Below are 20,759 nucleotides of genomic sequence, written 5' to 3'. Positions count from 1 at the left end.
AGGTTATTTTTAAAAAGTTGATTTGAGTTGTCAAAAATAATATAAAATTATTAATTTAGCTGATGAAGGTAGTTTGGTAAAATCGATATTTGGCTCATTCGATGTCATACAATCTGTTACTAGGAGGCCAACAAGATTGAACTTGCATAAATACGGGTGTTTTGAAGGTTTTAGTTCAGTCTCCTTCTGAGATTCGGAGCGATATCGCATATTTTCGGTATTTGGATTGTGAACTGAATAATTAGATGTTGTGATAGCAATCACGCTCTAATTAAATTATTTATTTTGGCATTAGTTTGTTTAGATTAAAACTCTCGGATAACCTTACACATTAAACTTGTGTTTTTTGTGTTGGTTTTGGAGAGAACATTCCAATAATTCGATAAAAATATTTAAATAATACCTGCTTTTCTGAGTGACGCCAATACAAGGTAATGTAAGCGAGGCAAGCAAACAATTTTAGGCAAATAAAATTATCAAAAAGTTGATACTGCGACCCTGCCAGGATTCGAACCTGGAATCTTCTGATCCGTAGTCAGACGCGTTATCCGTTGCGCCACAGGGCCGGTTGCAAAGCTCGCTGAAAGTCCTGCTGTACTTCTATATACCTACCTAAGGTCGAAGTTGTTTTTTATTTTTAACTTACTTTTGCCCGCGACTTCGTCCGCGTGATACAATTATTGAAAGTCTTATTTATAGCACTCGGGAATAATAAAGCTCAGTCAAAGATAAAAATTAGTGATCAAGCGTTTTAAAATCTTAGAATCGGATCATTAGTTCCGGAAATTATCCCTACATCCAAACTAACAAACTTTTCCTCTTTATACCCACCATAGTCATCAATAATATCATATCTTTTTATACCTAATTTAGTTTATACACCTATCGGCTCTCTAAGCTATAGTAACATTAGCATGTCGGTGACGCGTCCTTGAAATATTTACCCGTCCTAAAATCGCCCAAGGCGTCTACAGAAGTTTTCATTTCAAATACCTTTTTTGGCCTTTCTAAAGACCTAAACAACATTGCAGCGTAAGTGGCTACGATGACCGAATCGAATCTCAAGTGTGTGGCTGATAAGGCGTCGCGTGATAAGAGTAATGCGATTACAGTACACAGGTGTGCCGGCCGGTGTGCGCGCACTGCGAGTCCTTCCTAGGTGCACCTCTGACGAGCGAAATTATCAAGCTAATGTACCTACCTAAAAACTTCGAAAACAATACTCTAAGTGTTTTTTACATAGAGCTCAAAGGTTTTCTTTGAGAAAAAAAACCGGTCAAGTGCGAGTCACACTCGCACAAGAAGGATTCCGTACCATCGTACAAGATATACTAATATTATATGTAGAACACTGCAGTTAATGACGGACCGCGCCATGTAGATTGTAGATATTATAATGTGATTCAGTAAATAAATTTTTTCGTGAACACATTTAATATTTTTGGGGTTCTGTACCACACAAGATAAAAAGGAAAGTATAGGATCACTTAGTTGTCCGTCTGTCTATATGACCGTCTGTCTGTCTGGCGTGTCTGTCAAGAAAACCTATAATCTACTTCCCGTTGACCTAAAATCATGAAAGGCAGGTTGGTTAAAACACAAGTAAAGGAAAAAATCTGTAAACAGTGAATTTGTGGTTACATTACAAAAAAAGTTAAATGAACAAATAATAATGAGTATTTTCAATTTTCAAAGTTAGATAACTATATACCAAGAGGAGTATCATAATATGAAAGGGCTTTACTTGTTCATTCTAAAACAAATTTTATTTATTTTTAACCATAATTGTTTTTGATTTATCGTGCAAAAAAACGGAACGCACTTGGCTGGTTTTTTATAACTAGAATCAGTTTATTTCATTTGATCAAATAAAATTATTCAAATAGGCTTGTACGAGTCTTTTGTATCGTCAAAGGTCAAATCTACGGTCGCTTCGGAATGTTGACTCAGTAATTAGCCAGCCAGCCACTTGCCTTCAGATACTCGTGTGTACTTTTTTGTTAGATACTAATAACATGTAATATAATTTATTAATATCAAATATGCTATATGTATAGATAGATACAAATATTCAACAGATTAAGTAAGTATATCAATGATAATATTATATTGTAGAAGACTGCGAGTAGGTGCAATAAATACCACGATTAGTTTGATGATTTTTATTTGCCGATATTTCGACACAGTTGCATGAGTCCCGATCACGACAGAACTCAACAATACAATATAATAAATGTCGTTAAACCACAAAATAAGCTTAAAATCAAAGATAATAATTTATTAAACTTTAACTCATAGCTGCTGAATGCTCAGTAATCGGCATGCGTTAGATTCACGAGATACCTACCTACTCGTATTGATGGCACTATGTCAGACACCTTCCCGCAAGTGCCAACAACAACAGCTTATAAAGTTGTAACTCAATCAGAAGAAAGATGCATATAAAGCAAAGCAAGCAAGCATATGCACCAATGCATATAAAGACAGACAGACAAATATTCTATTAGTACATAGAAGATTATTGAAGTTTACACTAAAATTAATATATTCAACAAAGATTTTTAAAATCTAAGCTTTTGCGTTAGCTTGCTTCGCTAATAAATAGGTCCTACCTAGATTACGAGTATTTTTTGAAATTCTCCGAATTTTAACAGGATTTAAGTATATTCGTAGTATCAATTTTTCATCTAACATTAAAATAAATAAAGCCGGTAGGTATGTAAATCGTTATGAATAACATTATATTACACACAACATTTTTATATTTTACTAATTTTTTTTTTTTTTTATATTTTACTAGCTGATACGACTACGTTCGCGTGGATGTAGGTTTTTTAAAAATCCCATGGGAACTCTTTGATTTTCCGGGATAAAAAGTAGCCTATGTGCTAATCCAGGGTGTAATCTATCTCCATTTTAAATTTCAGCCCAATCCGTCCAGTTGTTTTTGCGTGAAGGAGTAACAAACATACACACACACACACACACACACACACATGTAAACTTTCACCTTTATAATATTAGTGTGATAGTGTGATGAATAGCTGTTGATTAAGTATGTGTATTTATAGGTTTTACGAGTATGTAGATATAGGTACTATATTTTCCTTCTTTGCAGGTGTTTATTGGAAAATAACTTATGCAGCTGATAGTGACGCAAATCGTAATATAATTTTCTAACTATCTAATGGTACGTCTACCTGATTGCATACTTTGTTGCACATTAATTAAGGTCAACTTTAAGTAAGCAAAATATTATTGTACCAAAAATAGAAATGTAATAATTAATTAATTTGTTTGTTTATAATAACACTATAACATAGACAAAGGTATAGAGAAAAACGTTATTGACCCTAGACGTACTGAGTATCGAGAAACCATAACTTCTCAATGTTTGAAGACCAAAGTCTTCGAACCGTGCGTGTTGCCAGTCATGACATATTATGAATCCAAGGTCCCATCCATGGTCCATGGTCGCTAACTATGGGCCTCATAAGAAAATTCAGAGCTCAGCGGGCAATGGAGAGAGCTACGTGAACAAACTAGAAATGTTGGGATCCGGAGGAGAACCATACATAGAGACATAGATCAGCAGGTTGCGAAGTAAAGCGACTAAAGGGGCGCATACTCGTAGAAAAACGATAGATGTTGGGGTCTCAAGATGCTAGAATGGCGACCAAAGAAAAAGGTGACAGATGACATAAAACGAGTTGCAAGAAGCCGCTGGATTCAGGCAGCGCAAGACCGTCGTGTATGGAAGTTCCTACAAGAGACTATGTCCAGTTATGGACGTCTATTGGATGACGATGATGATGATGAGGTTCATAATAATATTATTATAATATAAAAATATATATAATATAAAAAATATATATATAATATAGTAGGAAAAAATCAAATCTTATCCATTCAACTATCGATATAATAAATAGGTACCAGAAATGAGAATTTATTTATTTTAGAGTTCTGTAGGAGAAGGTATTATACGCAAGTTACTGAAACATTTTGCCCCTAATTACTAATAGGATTTATTTCATGACAGTGAAGGTAAATAATTGTGTGGCTTCACCAGGACATAGGTAACTACTTATCTACTTAAGTTAGTTCAAGTTAGAAATTAGAGTATCCTTATATACCTAACACAAAAATACTTGACACTACGGAAAAAAGACTGGTCAATTAGTTTAGAGATTTAAAATGACAGGTCTGATTATTACGTTGCTGTTCCTTTTATAATGCTCCCTACAGAAAAAGATAGCACGAGATTTAGATCTATCAATTTAGTTTAGAGATTGAGAATTAGCTACATTATCTTAGACAGGATAGTGTGTAACTTATCAACGTCATTAAAGCTTGTTCTATGTGGTTCGTTATGTTTAATTTATTCACGCTCTAAGCTATATTGTGTTGCCGGCCACTTCGTAGGGTCTTAAGTGTTTTAATATGCGGAAATATCACATATTGTTCTTTATCGTGCCGTATCATAATCACTAGTTTCTAAGATATAACGGTACATGCGACAGGTGGTCGCGGCAGGTGTTTGCACTTGCGAGGTGTGAGCACACTGACTCTGATAACAATACTGATAACAGGATATAAGCCTAAAAGCGTACATACGAGTACAAATAGGTGCGATGTACTAAGTTCACATTTGATATGAAATCAATGCATGTATGAAAAATCTCTCAGCCATGCAGTTTTTTTTTCATATCGCATTGAGAATTTCAAATAATAATCGTGTAGGTACATTAACTTAAAACACCTAATTTTATGTTAGTGTGCATTTTAAGAACATTGTTACCAGTATGAACTGTCCAGTAATTTTTATTATTGTCCTGTTGGTGTGCTTATAAAAAAGAGCGGATTGACGTATTTCCGAGCAAGTGGGAGAAAGGATAGTAAATAAATGTTATTGATGAAGAATAAAATAATATGTCGTCATCATCTTCATGATCATCATCAACCTATCGCCGGCTCCCTAATAGATAGGTCTTCTTTTAAAATGAGAAGGATTTGGCCCCGTGCGGTCTATGGCCCTTTTAATCACATTGTGACGAACTCTCAGACTTGCAGGTTTCTTCACAATGTTTCCAGCAAGTGACATTTATTGCTTAAGACGCATCAGAGCTTCAAAACTCAGAGATGCGTGCCCGGAATTGACTCCCTACCCTCTGCTTTTATAACCACTAGGCTATAACCGCTTTATAATGCATATCTAATTACGCACTTACTAACAAAAAACTAAAACGAACTCGTACCTACTCGTATTTACCTAATTCCATATAGTCGCTCTACTGATCTAAAAATACGCGAACAAAATAATACATATTACTGATATAATTAATTAGTACCTCATTATACCTACACCGGTATATACCTACCTAATAATTATTATTTATACATGGATATAAATAAATATTATCATACAAAACATGTGGCAAATGAAAATGTTTTCCCGAATAACACTGGAATTTTCCATGTTTTTTTTTTATTTTAATCATGTTAATTAATTAATCACACATCATTATTTCAATGTAGGGGAGAGTGTGCATGAAAGAGCCAGGCTTTGAAAGAGCCGATGTGATTTTCCATTACTTATCGATATTCTACTAAAGTTCAATTTTACTCCTTAAATGGCAACACTGGATAGCTGTTACCCACAAACATTTGACAGTTCTACGACAGCAAATGGCCTCACAGGACTGTTACGAAAATTCGGAAGCCAAAAAGTAAGTTTCTTTGTGTTTCTTTCATCTTTTTTTTCAAAAAGGGTATTGCATAAGTTGACAAAACTGATATACAGTATTGGCGTCTATATATTTGCCCTTGTTTTGCATAAATAATATCAGATCAGCGTTCTGGTATAGTGCCTTTTTTTTGAAGTTATATTTTTAAAAGCGTAGTGTTTTGAAAGAGCCAGTTATTTATGCTTTGAAAGAGCCGCCTCTTTCATGACACGAAAACTGGCTCATTCAATACTTTTAATTCTAATTCGTTTAGTTTTAACTAACCCCCGACGAAAAAAGAGGGATGTTATAAGTTTTACGTGTGTGTCTGTGTGTCTGTCTCTGTGTGTGTGTGTGTGTGTGTGTCTATGGCCACGTAGATCCTAAACCAATGGACTAATTCTGATGGTTCTTTTTTTTGTTTGATAACTGATGTGATAGAGATTGTTCTTGGCTATAATTTATTTATTTATTTATTTAATCTTTATTGCACAAAATACAAAAAAAAAAAACAAAAGGCGGACTTAATGCCTAATGGCATTCTCTACCAGTCATATTTATAGAGGTCGGGGGTGTCCAAAATTTTTAATTTTAGTTATTTCATTATTATATGATATATGTTTCAGAATAAAAAGATATGTCTTCGCAAGCGTCAACAGCTAAAACACGGGTAAGGCACAACTGCTGCAATAGAAGAGGCTGTAAAAGAAGTGCTTGCTGGAAATCAGTCCATAAATAGAACAGCGTTAGCGTTATCGTGTGGCCTCAAAGGGGTGATTAATTTCTTCTGCCAAAAATGTTTTTAATTTTAAATTGTTTTTATATTGTTTTTATTTTTTAAGTTATAGAGTAAGAATACGAAAAAGGGCTCTATTTTATGTTTTTAGACAAATTTTTATTAATTATTTAATTTTTAACTAAGACAAAGTTCAAAAGTTTTAATTGTTGATTAAGACAATGTTTAATTATTGCTGAGACTGTTTAAAAATTGTGATTTTCATAGAAATACTAAAGTAAGCTTAGTATTAATCTGATTTTAAATACTTAACATAATTTTAATTGATAAAAAACCGTTTAGTACCTCAAAAGTAGGTATCGGCTCTTTCATAACACATGGTGGCTCTTTCATTGACCTGCTGCTATGAAAGAGCCGATTTCCTTTTTTTTTTAAACTATTTATATAAGAGATTATCAGCGTTGTTATCCTCTTTGTTTTTATTTTATAACATTGCCAATTAAAGTGATTATAAGAAAACCTAGTTTCATTTGAAAATAATATAGTAAAAGTGTGTTTTTTTTTTACACTATTCAAAACTGGCTCTTTCATCCACACTCTCCCCTATATAGGTACCTATTGAGGTATTTTTAAATTTTAATTAGAGGTACAAAGCTTGATAAAGTTTTAATAATGCCTTTTGTATTCAAAGATTGACATTTTTTACAAGTTAACATTATATAAACAAGGCTTTTATCAATTTAACTTTATAGGAAACACTATGGAAAAACATCAAAACTTTACGAGATGGTTTATTATTTTGGTGGATGGTTGGACTAGTTTGCTAATCACATAACTTCGATAACTCAGCGGTGCGTATCCAGGATCGAACCCTCTACTCTCCGAATTGGAAGCCGTTGTTTTAACTACTATAGGATAGGTAATAAAAAAACAAAATTTAAAAACCCCGACACAAAACCCTCTAAAAAATAAAAATTAATACCTATATGTATTGATCCTTTAAGTTTGCTAATTGCTTGTCTATCCGTCTGTCTATCTGTTTGCCAGCTTTTCACGACCCATCAAATTCATCGATTAAGATGAAATTTGATACAGAGATAACTTGAATCCCGGGGTTAGACTTTTAATCCCGGAAAATCAAAGAGTTCCGCAGATTTTAAAAACTTAAATCCACGCGGACGAAGTCGCGAGCATCATCTAGTAACTAAATAAGTATCCTATTCGGTTATCCTAGTCGCTGGCCCAGCATAGCCATATGTTGCTGTCGATTTTACTACAATGTGAAACATTTCAGGGAGCTGTATACAAGACAACGCTACGACGTTTCATGCTGCAATTACTTATCAAAGTTATCCTTATTTGGGTTGGTATAAAGCAACTTTGTTGTATCGTAGTTGTTACTTTGTTAAAAGTACATTGATTAGGTACCGCAACTGCAACAAGAGTAGCTACTTAACTTAGCAGATGTCGTGGTGCTTACTCGTAAACACAGCTCGTAAATCATAGCTAAATCTATCTAAAGAGGCAACATTTTGTTTGTTTATATGTAGGACGTAACTTTTGGAACTAATGATCTGATTCTGAAATTTTTTTAATGATCAAAGCAAGCTATAATAGTCCCTAGTGCTATAGGGTATAAATTATATTAGCCGGACGAAGTTGCGAGCTAAAGCTACTAAATAATGTAATAAATAAAACGAACAAAGACTGTTACTAAAACACAAAACTACCTAAAAATTAAGGTAATTCTCATTTCTCAGTACACAATTGCAAAAGCATCAATTTTATACGCCTCCGCGTGGATTTAGATTTTTACAAAACCCGTTAAACTCTTTCATTTTCCGGGATAAAAATTGTTTATGTCTGTCTCCGGATGTAAGTTATCATCTTTGTACCATTTCGTCAAAATCAGCTGGGTGGATGGACCGTAAAAATGTAACAGATATACAGGTAAGTACAGAGTACAGACAGACCGATACACATTCGAATTTTATAATATTTTTATGGATTAGCATCGACAGCTCTCCTACATCCAGGCAGGTAATTCACTTTCACTCAAGTCAAAATTTATTGCAGATCTTTTATCGCTGTGTTATTTTATTTGAATTAAGCGCGTCTTTATCGCATTTTGATGTTTATCATAAATGCACTAAAACAATAACACTCCATTTCGGCACTTGTAAACTTTAATCTCCGTCTGACAGGTGGACGCACCAAACGCACCAAACGCACCGAATTCGCACTGAGATACTAAAGCACTTTAGCCATAGATACTGATAATGGGATAAGTCTTATCTACCACGAACTGTGTAGTGTATTGTGTGGTATTGTACTTGAATTGGAAGACAATATGAAGATAAATACTCGATTAAGTGCGTTGCTTTTTGTTATCTACTTTAACTTCATAAAAATTAATCAAGCGATGACACACGACAAAAAGTAGGTGCCTGTACGTTAATTAATGCTTAATTGAATATTTTTATACATAGTGACGAAATCTATTTCGCGAAAAACAGGTAGGTACATATCATTTTTTCCAATAATAAATTGCCTTATTTTTAGCGCATGACACGGGGAAAATATTTGCAAAATTTCATCAGGTTAAAGATTAGATTCTTATATCCTCTTTCTACTATAGGTACATGCCTGTAACACCTTTCAGAGTTATTTATATACCGTGACTAATAAAGCTTGTAAGTTTTGACGTCAGCATGGCAGACGGTGTTAACCTTTCACGAAACTCTACTCGTCTATTATTCATATGATTTCAAAGCCTATTGGCCTTAGGGTGAACTTCGTTTCTGTTGTCTATCGACCTCATATAAATTGCCTAATAATAGATGATCCCGACACTACACGCGTGGATTTAGGTTTTTAAACTCACGCGGGAACTCTGATTTTCTGGCTAAAAAGTAACACCACATAGGTAAGTACGTACCAACCTAACAGTTACCATATTATACTACTTGATAAATCATAAGTTTTTCTTATACCCATCTACTAATTTCTGGACTCTGCTGTAGAATTTTTCGAAACTAAAAATAAAAAAACAACCATAATGTTATGTCGTAAAAATGTATGTTTTATTTATTTCTAATACCTTCACTACTTACTTAGTCGTAAAATATTTGATATTTTTATGCACCCTCTCATACATTTCTTAATATTCAATATCCATAAGGCTTGTACCTACCAAAAGTCCAAAACTGTATCAAATATGCACAAAGGTCGGGGTGAGTGAAACTGACGGTACTTTTTAAATATTCAAAGAGTGTAAAGGGCAACTACATCCATATTTCCCTCGAGTCTTGACTTACCCTGCGTGTTTACGAGTAGGTAGGTAGGTACTCAGGTAGGTAGGTTTATATACACTGCATTAAATGCGAAACAAGGTGTGTCTGCCAGCTTTTCACAGCCTACTTCCGTTTAACTGATTTTGGCGTTTGGTCATCTATTTGGTACAGCTAAAGCTTCAATCCTGAACATAGGCTACTTTTTGTCACGGAAAATCACACCTATATAATACTAAAAACCTATATAATATATCCATGAAGACGAAGTCTCACCCATCATCATTCATCTAATAATACAATAAAAAATAGTGATAAAACTGACTTAAGTTGGTAACCTACCCATATTTTGACCTAAAAAAATATTCTTACACTCTGCTTGCTGCTAATCTGCATTTTCCGGTCCGGTGGCCGTTTCCGGTCGTTTTCCAGTTTGGCAACTAAAAAACATGGTTTTAAAACTGTAAATCTAACAATGAGATAAGGCAATATAGATAACCGTTTCGCTACATCCCTTTCTAAAACTATAAACGAATTGAAAAATCGGTCAAGTGCGAGTCGGACTCTCACACGAAGGGCTATACCATCGTAGAAGAAATAACACTTTTTAAATTTTCATGTCGGCCATTTTGAAGTTTTTATTATCTGTTATAGCAGCAATTGAAATATACATTCTCTCTTCAACTCTCTAACTATTACGATTCAAGAGATACAGCCCGCTAACAGACAGACGGACGGACGGGCAGCGGAGGCTTAGGAATAGGGAAATGTTGGCACGTTTACGGAACTCTAAATATGAATTCCTATGAAAAGCTCTCGAATGTCGATTTACATGTTACATAAACCTGCAAGTGTTATGAAAACAGGGGGCCGTAATAGCAACTGCATCGAACATGTAATGAATTGTTCGTGTTTACAGTTATTTGGCGAGCATACAATGTTGTGTTGGGTTTCAGCATCACGTTTTGTAGTACTGGTAGGATTTAATAGAATGGCTAAAATATTATAGTCACGCAGCCACTGACAATTTTCATGTGATCAGTTTTGTCTTCTACCGAGTTTTAAGCCGCAATTACAGCTGTAAGTTTTACTCACTGTAGCTTACATGATTAACTTACGACTTTACTAATGCTTTCAATTATTTACGTAAGATACTAACGTGAGTAAAACTTACAGGTGTAATCCCGGCTTTAATATAAGCGAGATGTGTTACGATTTCTATTTGTCTAGGTTCGAACCAGATTCCATTATTAGGTATATTTAGTAGGACATGAGTAAGAGATCCTATAAAATCGTTTCCCGGTAAGTTGTGATTGTGAACTCATTCTACTGGATCAAGTCTGTTTGAAGTACCTATATTTGTTCTAGTAGCATGCAACCATGTTTCTGTTAACAGCTCTGGCATAAAACAGCCTTTAATTACGTAAATTCATCATCATCATGATCAACCCATCTCAACTCACTACTGAGCACGGGTTTCCTCACAAAATAAGAAGGGATTGGTTATAGTCTTCCTAGCTGGCCAAGTGGTGATTGGCAGACTTCATACACTCTTTAACCCTGAAAGGTCCGAAGTGCGTTCTGCGTGCCCCGGATCGAACAGCTGAATAGAAGGTGGACGTCCTAAGTTCTTAACCATTAGGCTATCACGGCTTTTGTGGATTGTGGACGTTGTATATGTTTCATTCTGTATGTAGGTATGTGTGTAGCGCGTCCTCGACAGGCATGCAGCGGAAGTGATGCCCCAGTCACCTCGTGCATTGTGTACCAAATACCTACCGCGTTATCTATGGCGTATATAGAAATCTATTTTTAGTCTCGCCACCCGGTGCAGTGTTGCACATGACAGGCTTACATAAACGCTTAAATACCGAGAAATTACGAAATAGCTGTATTTATTAGTTTTTGCCAGCGATTTCTCCTGTGGAATGGAATGTGCGCTACGGGAACTGGGAAATTGCAGACTGGAATAGGCTTTCCTGTAATGAAGCCTTCTTGCACTTTCTACCTAACTATACCTGTGTAGGTACCTATTTATTAAATTACCTCGCTTTAATTAGATGATAATGAAAACGAATGCTACGATAACAAAAACTTCTGAAAAAGTTTACGCTTGAAATTTTTAGCACACTAGCAGCCCAGTTACATTTGCAGAGAAAAATCTAAGATTTCAAACTTCTTATTTACAATCATACGAAAGACTTTCATAGGCCCCAAATCGCTAAAACTTTTCAAGGTACCTACGATCAAGAGTGCTTGGTGCGATTAAAATATTTCACGTCGGTTTGAGTCGCGCTTATGATCTATCAAAACTTTCAAATTTCTGAATGGGGACCAAACTCTGCCTAGGGGCCCTTCAGGGAATAAGACGGCCCTGAGCTTAAGTACTAGTCATTCACTGCTCACCTATCTACGAACTATTTCCATTCCGTAATAAAAGAGAATAATTCATGTTTCTCATTACAGAGGATGCAGATTTCAACGGAAATAGATAAGTGGAGTGCTCACAACAGCCAGCAAGTAATTAATTTGGCTGTTAACACGTGCGCATGCGTAGGTACATCATAATCATAAAGCGTCTCTGCGAACCGGAGATTTCCCGCTCCATAATATGTCTACAAATAGAACGGAGGATAATAATATCTAGTCAGAAACGATTTTTTTTTCTTTGTATTTTGTACTAGTCATTGGCAATAATTTGATAACCCATAAAAATCTTGTACAATTTCGTCTAAGTTCCCGTAGCAGCCGTGGCCGAGCGGTTAAGGCGTCTGACTAGAAATCAGATTCCCTCTGGGAGCGTAGGTTCGAATCCTACCGGCTGCGAATATTTTTATCCTTTTTTCAAATATATTTATTCAATTTGTTTAATATATTATTTATTTTTCATTTATGCTTCCTTCCATCAATTTTTTAATTTAAAACGAACACATAATAAGAGCAATATCTAAAATAGATGCAGATAACGCTACCTATATTGGCAGTCTAAAAAGATATTTCTTATTATTAAAGATATTGAATCTAATATGTAAATATAAAATTATTTACGTGAGCGTAAATAGTGGCGGTAGTGATTTATTTATTCATTTTACCTACACATGATAAAATTGTATCTAGACAGAATGGAAACTAACAACGCGGCGCAGCAAAATTACAAGCTAAATGTCTCTCTCAATCTACCTTGATATTAAAATAGCTGCACGAAGGCATTACACGAACATAACTCAGAACAACAAAACTAACGAGCTTCCCACTCATTGATCGGTCGGAAGATGGCCGGCCAGGCTCTCATTAAGCCGCGTGCACGTGCGACGCCCACGGCATTGCATTTTACCAGGGTTGCGACATAACATAGCTCATATACCTACTTACCTGTACACTTATATTAGTATAGCTCTATACAATTCATGCCAGGGTTGTGCTCGAGCCTTTCAATGCCATTGGAAAATATAATCTCTTTTTAACCGACTTCCAAAAAAGGAGGAGGTTCTCAATTCGTCGGGATCTTTTTTTTTTTTTTTATGTATGTTCCCCGATTACTCAAAGACCCCTGGACCGATTTGGAAAATTTTTTTTTGTTTGAAAGGGTATACTGTGCAGGTGGTCCCATATAAATTTGGTGAAGATCTGATGAATATCTTTGGAGATGGAGAACAGAACTCCTCAATGGATAGGAGCAAATTGCTCGCGATCAGTGTAATAGCTTAGTAAACAGTAGGGTTTTAACTGGGTACAGCATATTATAGTACAGTAGGGCCACTAAAAATTGTGAAATAAAAAAATTTCAAAAGAAAAATAAAACCGACTTCAAAAACGACAAACACTAAAAAGTAAAAAATAACTTTTGTTTAGCTACACGTGTAATGCACCTAGGTATGAAGTCGGGCGAGCTTCACTCTTGGATTTCTAATTTTGTTTTAATATGCTCGCTCGACTTCATACCTAGGTGCATTACACGTGTAGCTCAACAAAAGTTATTTTTTACTTTTTAGTGTTTGTCGTTTTTGAAGTCGGTTTTATTTTTCTTTTGAAATTTTTTTATAACTTACAAATACCTTCTAAAATATAATATAATATGTTCAGATTTTCGCTCAAAAATTGGCAAAATTATGGCTAGATATCCATGTTGTGTGAGCATCTTTTGATACAAACAAAAACAAGATGCCAACATTTTTTTTAAATCATGAGAATGATTCAACTAGGTACTTTGAAAGATTTTGCTGATGCGTGTAACTGATGCGTGTCCTTGCACTTGATAGAATAGAGCCGTGTGTCAACAATACAAGTACTAAGTTAGTATGAAACAAAGTGATAACGTTAAGTTGAAGTAAGTAATAGCCATTAGTAGGTATTGGTCAGTTCAACCAATCAACGTTGAGGATTTAGTAGAATTCATAACCTGAACTGCTAAATCAAAAAGTGACAATACAAGAGATCTATAGGAAAGGTGACAGGTAGGAATTAGCCACAAACCAGATTCACAAGAATCCTTGATAGGAACACTTGACAACATGGCAAATTTTGATTCTGTTATTTTTTGAAACAAGAGCGGAAAACAGACACCCGTTAATTTAAATTCAAAAAAAATTCAAAATTCAAAATGTTTTTATTCAATTAGACTTTTACAAGTTCTTTCGAATCGTCAAAAGCATCTACCACTGGTTCGGAATGCCTTTCCTACCGAGAAGAACCAGCAAGAAACTCGGCGGTTGCTCTTTTCAAAGATTTGATATACAATATTATGCCATGTATAAAAGCAATTGAAGTCCTGCGCATTGCTGGAGCGAATCGAAGTTTAAATCCACGCTTTTTTATCATTTACATAATCTTCGATAGTATAATATGCTTTTCTCAAGAGCATATTTTTAATAGATTTTTTGAACCTGTGTAAAGGCAAGTCCAAAATTGACTGAGGAATTTTGTTATAGAAGATTATACCCATTCCCACAAATGACTTTTGGACCTTCCTGAGACGGAGCGTAGGAGTCGCAAGCCTGTTACGGTGTCTAGTCAGCCTGTTGTGTAGATCGCCAACCTTCTTGTAACTAAGAATATTTTGTCTTACAAAAATTATGTTGTTGTAAATATATTGAGAGGCTACGGTAAGGATACCTATTTCCTTAAATTTTTCTCGAAGTGAATCGCGTGGTTTTAAGTTATAAATTGCGCGTATTGCCCTTTTTTGTAATACAAAAATTCTCCCAATATCTGCCGCTCTACCCCATATTAAGATTCCATAAGACATAATACTATGAAAATAAGCAAAATATACTATCTTTGCGGTCTCCACGTCAGTTAATTGTCGAATCTTTCTAACCGCGTAAGCAGCAGAGCTTAGTTTGCCAGCAAGAGTTGATATATGGGTGCCCCATTGCAGCTTCGCATCTAAGGTTATCCCCAAAAATGTAGTAGTCTCTTCTATTTTCAAAATATCATTATTTATCCTTAAATTAATGTTACTTGTGTTCTTGGTATTGGGCAGTGCGAATTCAATACACTTAGTTTTTTTTGCATTTAAAAGTAGATTATTTACAGTAAACCAGTGAGTTACCTGAGATATGGCACCATTTATATCGTCAAAATTGTCCTTATTTCTATCGACTTTAAAAATCAAAGACGTATCGTCAGCAAATAGTACGATATCGCAAATATTTTGGACTACATATGGTAAATCGTTTATGTATACTAAGAACATGAAAGGACCTAGAATAGAGCCTTGAGGAACACCCATTAGTGAGGCTGATCCGGATGACTTCACATCATTCACACATACTGTTTGAATACGATCACTAAGATAGGACGCAATGAGACCAAGCGCAGTGTCTTTGATTCCATAGTGGCTCAATTTAACTAAAAGAGTCTCGTGCTCAACGCAATCAAATGCCTTGGATAAATCACAGAAAATACCAATGGCATTCTGTGACCCCTCCCACGCATTGAATATATGCTTTAACAGCATTGCGGCCGCGTCGGTTGTTGATCGACCTTTAGTGAAGCCATACTGTTCAGAATGGAGTAGCTTATTAAAATTGAAATGCTGAAGCAGTTGGTTGAGCATGATTTTCTCAAATATCTTGCTCAGTGTTGGCAAAATTGAAATTGGCCTGTAATTGTTTGGGTCACTTTTGCTACCCGATTTAAAAAGAGGTATCAATTTACTACATTTCATGAGATCTGGAAAAGCGCCTGTATCCACAGACTCATTAAAAATTAAGGCTAGATATGGCGCAATAATATCAATAATATTGTTAATTATTTTTACTGATATTCCCCACAGATCTCCGGTTTTTTTGCTTTGTAAAGATTTGAACACTTTAACAATGTCATATGGAGTAACGTATTCAAACCTAAACAACACACCGCATTCAGTGACATTGGCCCTGAGAAGATCATAGGCTTCTGTTGGTGAAGAGCTAAGGGAACTAGTAGTGATGACTGGAATGTTCTGGAAAAAATTCTCAAATGTATTTGCAATTTCAATACTGGAGTCAATAATACGGTTATTAATTTTTAGCTCCAATTTATTGTTATGCACTTTTTGTTTCCCAGTTTCATCCGTGATGATATCCCAAGCTGCTTTAATTTTATTATCAGAATTAATAATTTTTTGCTTTATGCAGAGTGACTTTGCTTGTATGCAAACCTTTTTGAATAATTTTGAATAATTTTTTACATATTCAACAAATGTGGGAGTGTAGTTATATTGTTTTTCTGCATACAAGTCGAACAACTTATTTCTACTTTTATAGATGCCAACAGTAGCCCAGTCACTAAATTTAAGATTTTTAAACAGTTTTTTTTCTACAATTTTAAAGGTAGAATTAAATTGAGAGTTTATGAGATCAAAAAAAGCATTATAGTGTTCATCCGGACCACCCTGAGTAAAGTCAAGTTTAGGTAAAGCAGTTAAAACCTTTAGTTTGAACTGCTCTACCTTTTTAGTGGTTACTGGCCTATACTTTATTAACTTTGTTATGTCTTGATTATCACTGGGAACAGATATCATTTGTCCACAGTGATCGGATCTTAGATTCGTCATGATCGATTTTGCGACAATCTTACAGTCACAGAAAATGTTATCTATACAAGTGGCTGAATTTGCAGTTATCCGTGTTGGTTCATTGAAAATTTTCTGTAAATTAAAGCTTTTAAATAAATTGAGTAATCTGTCAGTAAAAGAAGTGTGAAGCAAAATATCAATATTGAAGTCTCCACAAACTAATATCTTTTTTGATGACCTACATATCCGCCTCAAGGCCTCTTCCATAACGTCCTCAAACAGAACAAAGTCACCTGAGGGGGGTCGGTACACGCAGACGACAATATAGCGCTCCAGCTCAACACAGGACAGCTCAATAGTGCGTTCCAATGAAAGATTAACAATGTCTTTCCGTTCTTTATAATTGATATTGTTGCGGGTTAATATTAAAGACCCTCCGCGTATAGCTTTCTTTCTAGAGAACGCACTTGACAATTGATAATGTTTTAAATTTACTATTAATTGATAACTATTGAGCCAATGCTCAGTGAGGCATAAGATGTCAATATCAAATTTTTTAATAAATAGTTCTATCTCATGTTCTTTGCCAGATAAGCCCTGAATATTTTGGTGTACAAGATTGATTTTACATAGCTTATCTGTTGTCGCACTACTTAGTTTAAAATCTTATTACTGTTTACAGTAGTGTCCATGCAACTATTTGTATCCAAACTATTATAATAGTTTGTATCCAACGTAAAAAAACTGGAATTAGTAGTATTACTAATTAGGTCTATATTATTAGTACAACATGTACCGTTTTCAAAAGAACTCAAGCTAAAAATAGCTGTGTCTTGTATATTACAAGCTACCAAGGTAGCTATTTGTTTCTTATAACTAAGGGGCAAGTACATTGTATCCTTTGTCAGTGAAAATTTTTTTATAAAATTATTCGTGTCTATTATGTGAATATAATCCCTATGGCCAAAACTTAAATTATTAATAAGCATGTTGAGTTTATAGACATACCTATTTTGTGCTGGGGTTAAAGTGCAAGAGTAAGGAAAAGTGCACAATATGAATTTACAACCCGTATTTTCTTGTAGGTCCAATAGGTATGCAAAACTTCTTAAAATTTGTTTTTTTGTTATTTGCATGCTGTCACCTATCAACAAGACAACTGTACTATATTTATCTAAACAGCAGCCTTTTAAATTTTCAATTATATATTCATATGGTGCCCCTGGGTTACATATGTTGATCACTGTTTGATGTAATTTATTACTTATTAAATGACCAAAGTCTTTTCCCAATCCATCTGAAACAACAAATGTTTTCCGCTGAGGGCAATGTAACGAGGAACCATTGTTTTCACAGCCTTTTTGTTGTCCTATACACTGACTGTCCACTGGCATTTCGTCCGGAACCTTATTTGAGCACTCACATCTATTAATCAGAGAGTCAAGACGATCTATATTATAATTACTTAAGGCTAACAGCTCATCAGCGGCCAGTATATGCTCACCGACCTGTTTCTGTGACAGCTCGTACTGGGAAGTAACTGTTTTCAAGGAGTTTTCCAGTTTTAGAATCTCCTCATTAAGACTCCGAACGTCAGTTTCATATTGAACTCTCATCTCTTGCAGTGAGGAACAATATGTATTGAGCTTATTTAATAAATCTGAACGTTCTTTTCTAAGCCTAATGTTTTTATTACATAATTTCTGAAATTTTATTAATTTTTTCGTTTTTTTAATTAATTTACCAATTTTGATGTATTTTTTAATTTTTTTGTGACTATTTAAATGGATAGTTTCTGAATGTGGCTTATTATTAGCAGCACAAGGGCTGTCACAGGTCAGGTCAATTGTCACCACTGGTGCTGTTGAGGATGAAGCAAGCAGCTCATCATACAAGTTATTTGTTTTTTGTGTTTCATAACTTGCTATTTGTGACTGAAGGTCACAAATTAACTGTTGAGATTGGCTTAATTCATCCTCTAACATAGATATCTTTCCCAGAGCCTCTTCATAAGTTTGTATGCACTGATTGAACGACCCTACTGCCAACTGAAGTTGGTCGCGCTCCTCTGATAACAAAGTATGAGCGTTGTGCAGGTTTGCAAGTTCAGACTTTAACTGTGAGTTCCTAGCAATAATGATCCTCATCTCAGCTTCACTTTCATCTTGTTCCTTCAGTAGTTGGGTATTTAATTGTTTCAGTGATTTTATTTCGTGTAAAGCATTTTTCAGTTTCTGTTGTTCTTCAAGAGCGGCAGCTTTTCTGGTGAACATAGGAGCCATCTTGTACTATATACCTGAAACACACCAATAGATATATGTAAGTGAAGGAAATGGAAAGTGTTAGGAGTCTAGCAGAGAGAGGATGAGAGACAGCGAGATAACAAAAGTGAGATAAGTTAATAGACTAGGAAGAAAAGTTAAAATTAGTTTCCTGGTATGTTGACTAGGTTTATTACCTATATCATAAAATAAACTAAACAAGTAATAAGTAGGTACTTGATGCAAACACAAATAAAGAGGCCATAGGAAAATTTAGTCAGACTTACACTATGCCTAATAACTATTTATACCTAACTCAGGTGGACTATGTCGTACTGTAATCATTATGTGTACAGTGGAATGTTAGTTTTGTCTGAGGCAGTAGGTACAGACTGTACAGATCATTCTTCAACTTCACTTCCACTGTAAGTCAAGCAAAGTGAGAACAAGTTTTGCCTAAGTGTGTGGAGGGACGTGTCTCGAGATTCTCGAGTATGTACGAATACCTATCGTGTAGGGAGTGTTGGATTACTGAATAAGTTGTATAAAATAATAACAGATACTCCCCCGGTAAAAGTCCGTTATAGGTTATTGAATCACGTCACACCGCTCACAAGTCCGTCTCACTGGTGCTGGTTGGCAGTAGATCGGTATTGAAATTATGATTTATCACAAAATACACTTTGATTACAGTTGTTTTACAATAATTGTAGTCTTATTTAAATGTAAATTTACTTAAAATTGTAATTGATACAATTTGAATGATTTATACAGTACAACAAAAAATGAATGAAGGTTTCACGATGAATGAGTTAAGAGGGAAACACAGTAACCATCAACAACAACTTATCACACACGAAGGCCAGCTAGTAGTGTAATTACAGCCTACATTAAATAAACATGTTTCCTACCTCGCGACCAATTAACTACTTTAAATACTTCCATAATGGGATTAGATGAAAAAACAAAGTAAGCGCGAATGAAAACACAATTTGTGCGGAATGAAACACTAAACCACATTAGCTCCGGCCAACTGCCACCCCTGCGCAAAATAAGTTTTCGTCATGGGATTACGACTCCGCGCCAGGGATTTAAGGTTTCATTACTTCGCTTCGGGTTCCCCCTCCGTCTCGTCGGCCTTACCAATGTAATCTTCGCTAAACTTGCGGTGGAGTGCACCCACTGCTTTCAAAACTCCTAATGGATGAAACTCGGACAAAAAGTGATGTACCTATCTACACCAAACTACTCATATGTAACAATTATTCTGAAACGCTCTAGTTTTATGTAATTCTAATAATTGTACTTCAGAAAGCTTTTTCATTTCTGAAATCAGATTTTTTAACTTGTGTGCAAATTCGTCCAATGGAACCAAATTCAACAGTTTTGCAATAAGGACCCATGATTTTGTATTGAAGTCAAAAAGCGAGAAAGAATTCAGCTGGTCGATTACGGAAAAACTGCATCAAACATTATTACAATTTCAATTGTTGTGATTGTCTGAATTTATGGTAGGTATTGTTGTTGCAAAAATGCATTGTAGCCAATAGTGAGTGAGCGTCAAGAAATCAAAGGTGAATTTAACCTGGATAAAAAGATGACCTCAAAAAAGGAAACCATCCATCATAAGGCAGACAAACGTTTTCGTGAAAAGAAAATACCCCTACCATAGCTTACTTTAAAGTTTTTCACGCAACGAGTTTCAATAGTACGCACTTTCATCCCTCGTTAAAAGTAACTCTATAG

General features: G+C 35.0%; 1 protein-coding gene and 2 non-coding genes across 3 annotated transcripts; 1 reads left to right on the top strand and 2 right to left on the bottom strand.

The window, feature by feature from the left end:
* Window positions 1-493: 493 nt before the first annotated feature.
* Window positions 494-566, bottom strand: Trnar-acg. Its single transcript has one exon. It is a non-coding gene; the product is annotated as a tRNA-Arg (tRNA).
* A 9,458-nt stretch (window positions 567-10,024) lies between these two features.
* Window positions 10,025-19,769, bottom strand: LOC123868484. The gene is made up of 2 exons (XM_045911024.1): window positions 18,159-19,769; window positions 10,025-10,042 (listed from the first exon to the last, which is right to left on the bottom strand). Exons 1-2 carry the CDS (start codon window positions 19,032-19,034, stop codon window positions 10,025-10,027), a joined length of 894 nt encoding a protein of 297 aa, XP_045766980.1. The 5' UTR covers window positions 19,035-19,769.
* Window positions 12,497-12,578, top strand: Trnas-aga. Its single transcript has one exon. It is a non-coding gene; the product is annotated as a tRNA-Ser (tRNA).
* Window positions 19,770-20,759: the final 990 nt, after the last annotated feature.

Source organism: Maniola jurtina, chromosome 9 (genome assembly GCF_905333055.1).
Source record: "Maniola jurtina chromosome 9, ilManJurt1.1, whole genome shotgun sequence".
NCBI lineage: Eukaryota > Metazoa > Arthropoda > Insecta > Lepidoptera > Nymphalidae > Maniola > Maniola jurtina.
This window is presented reverse-complemented; position numbering and strand designations above follow the sequence as displayed.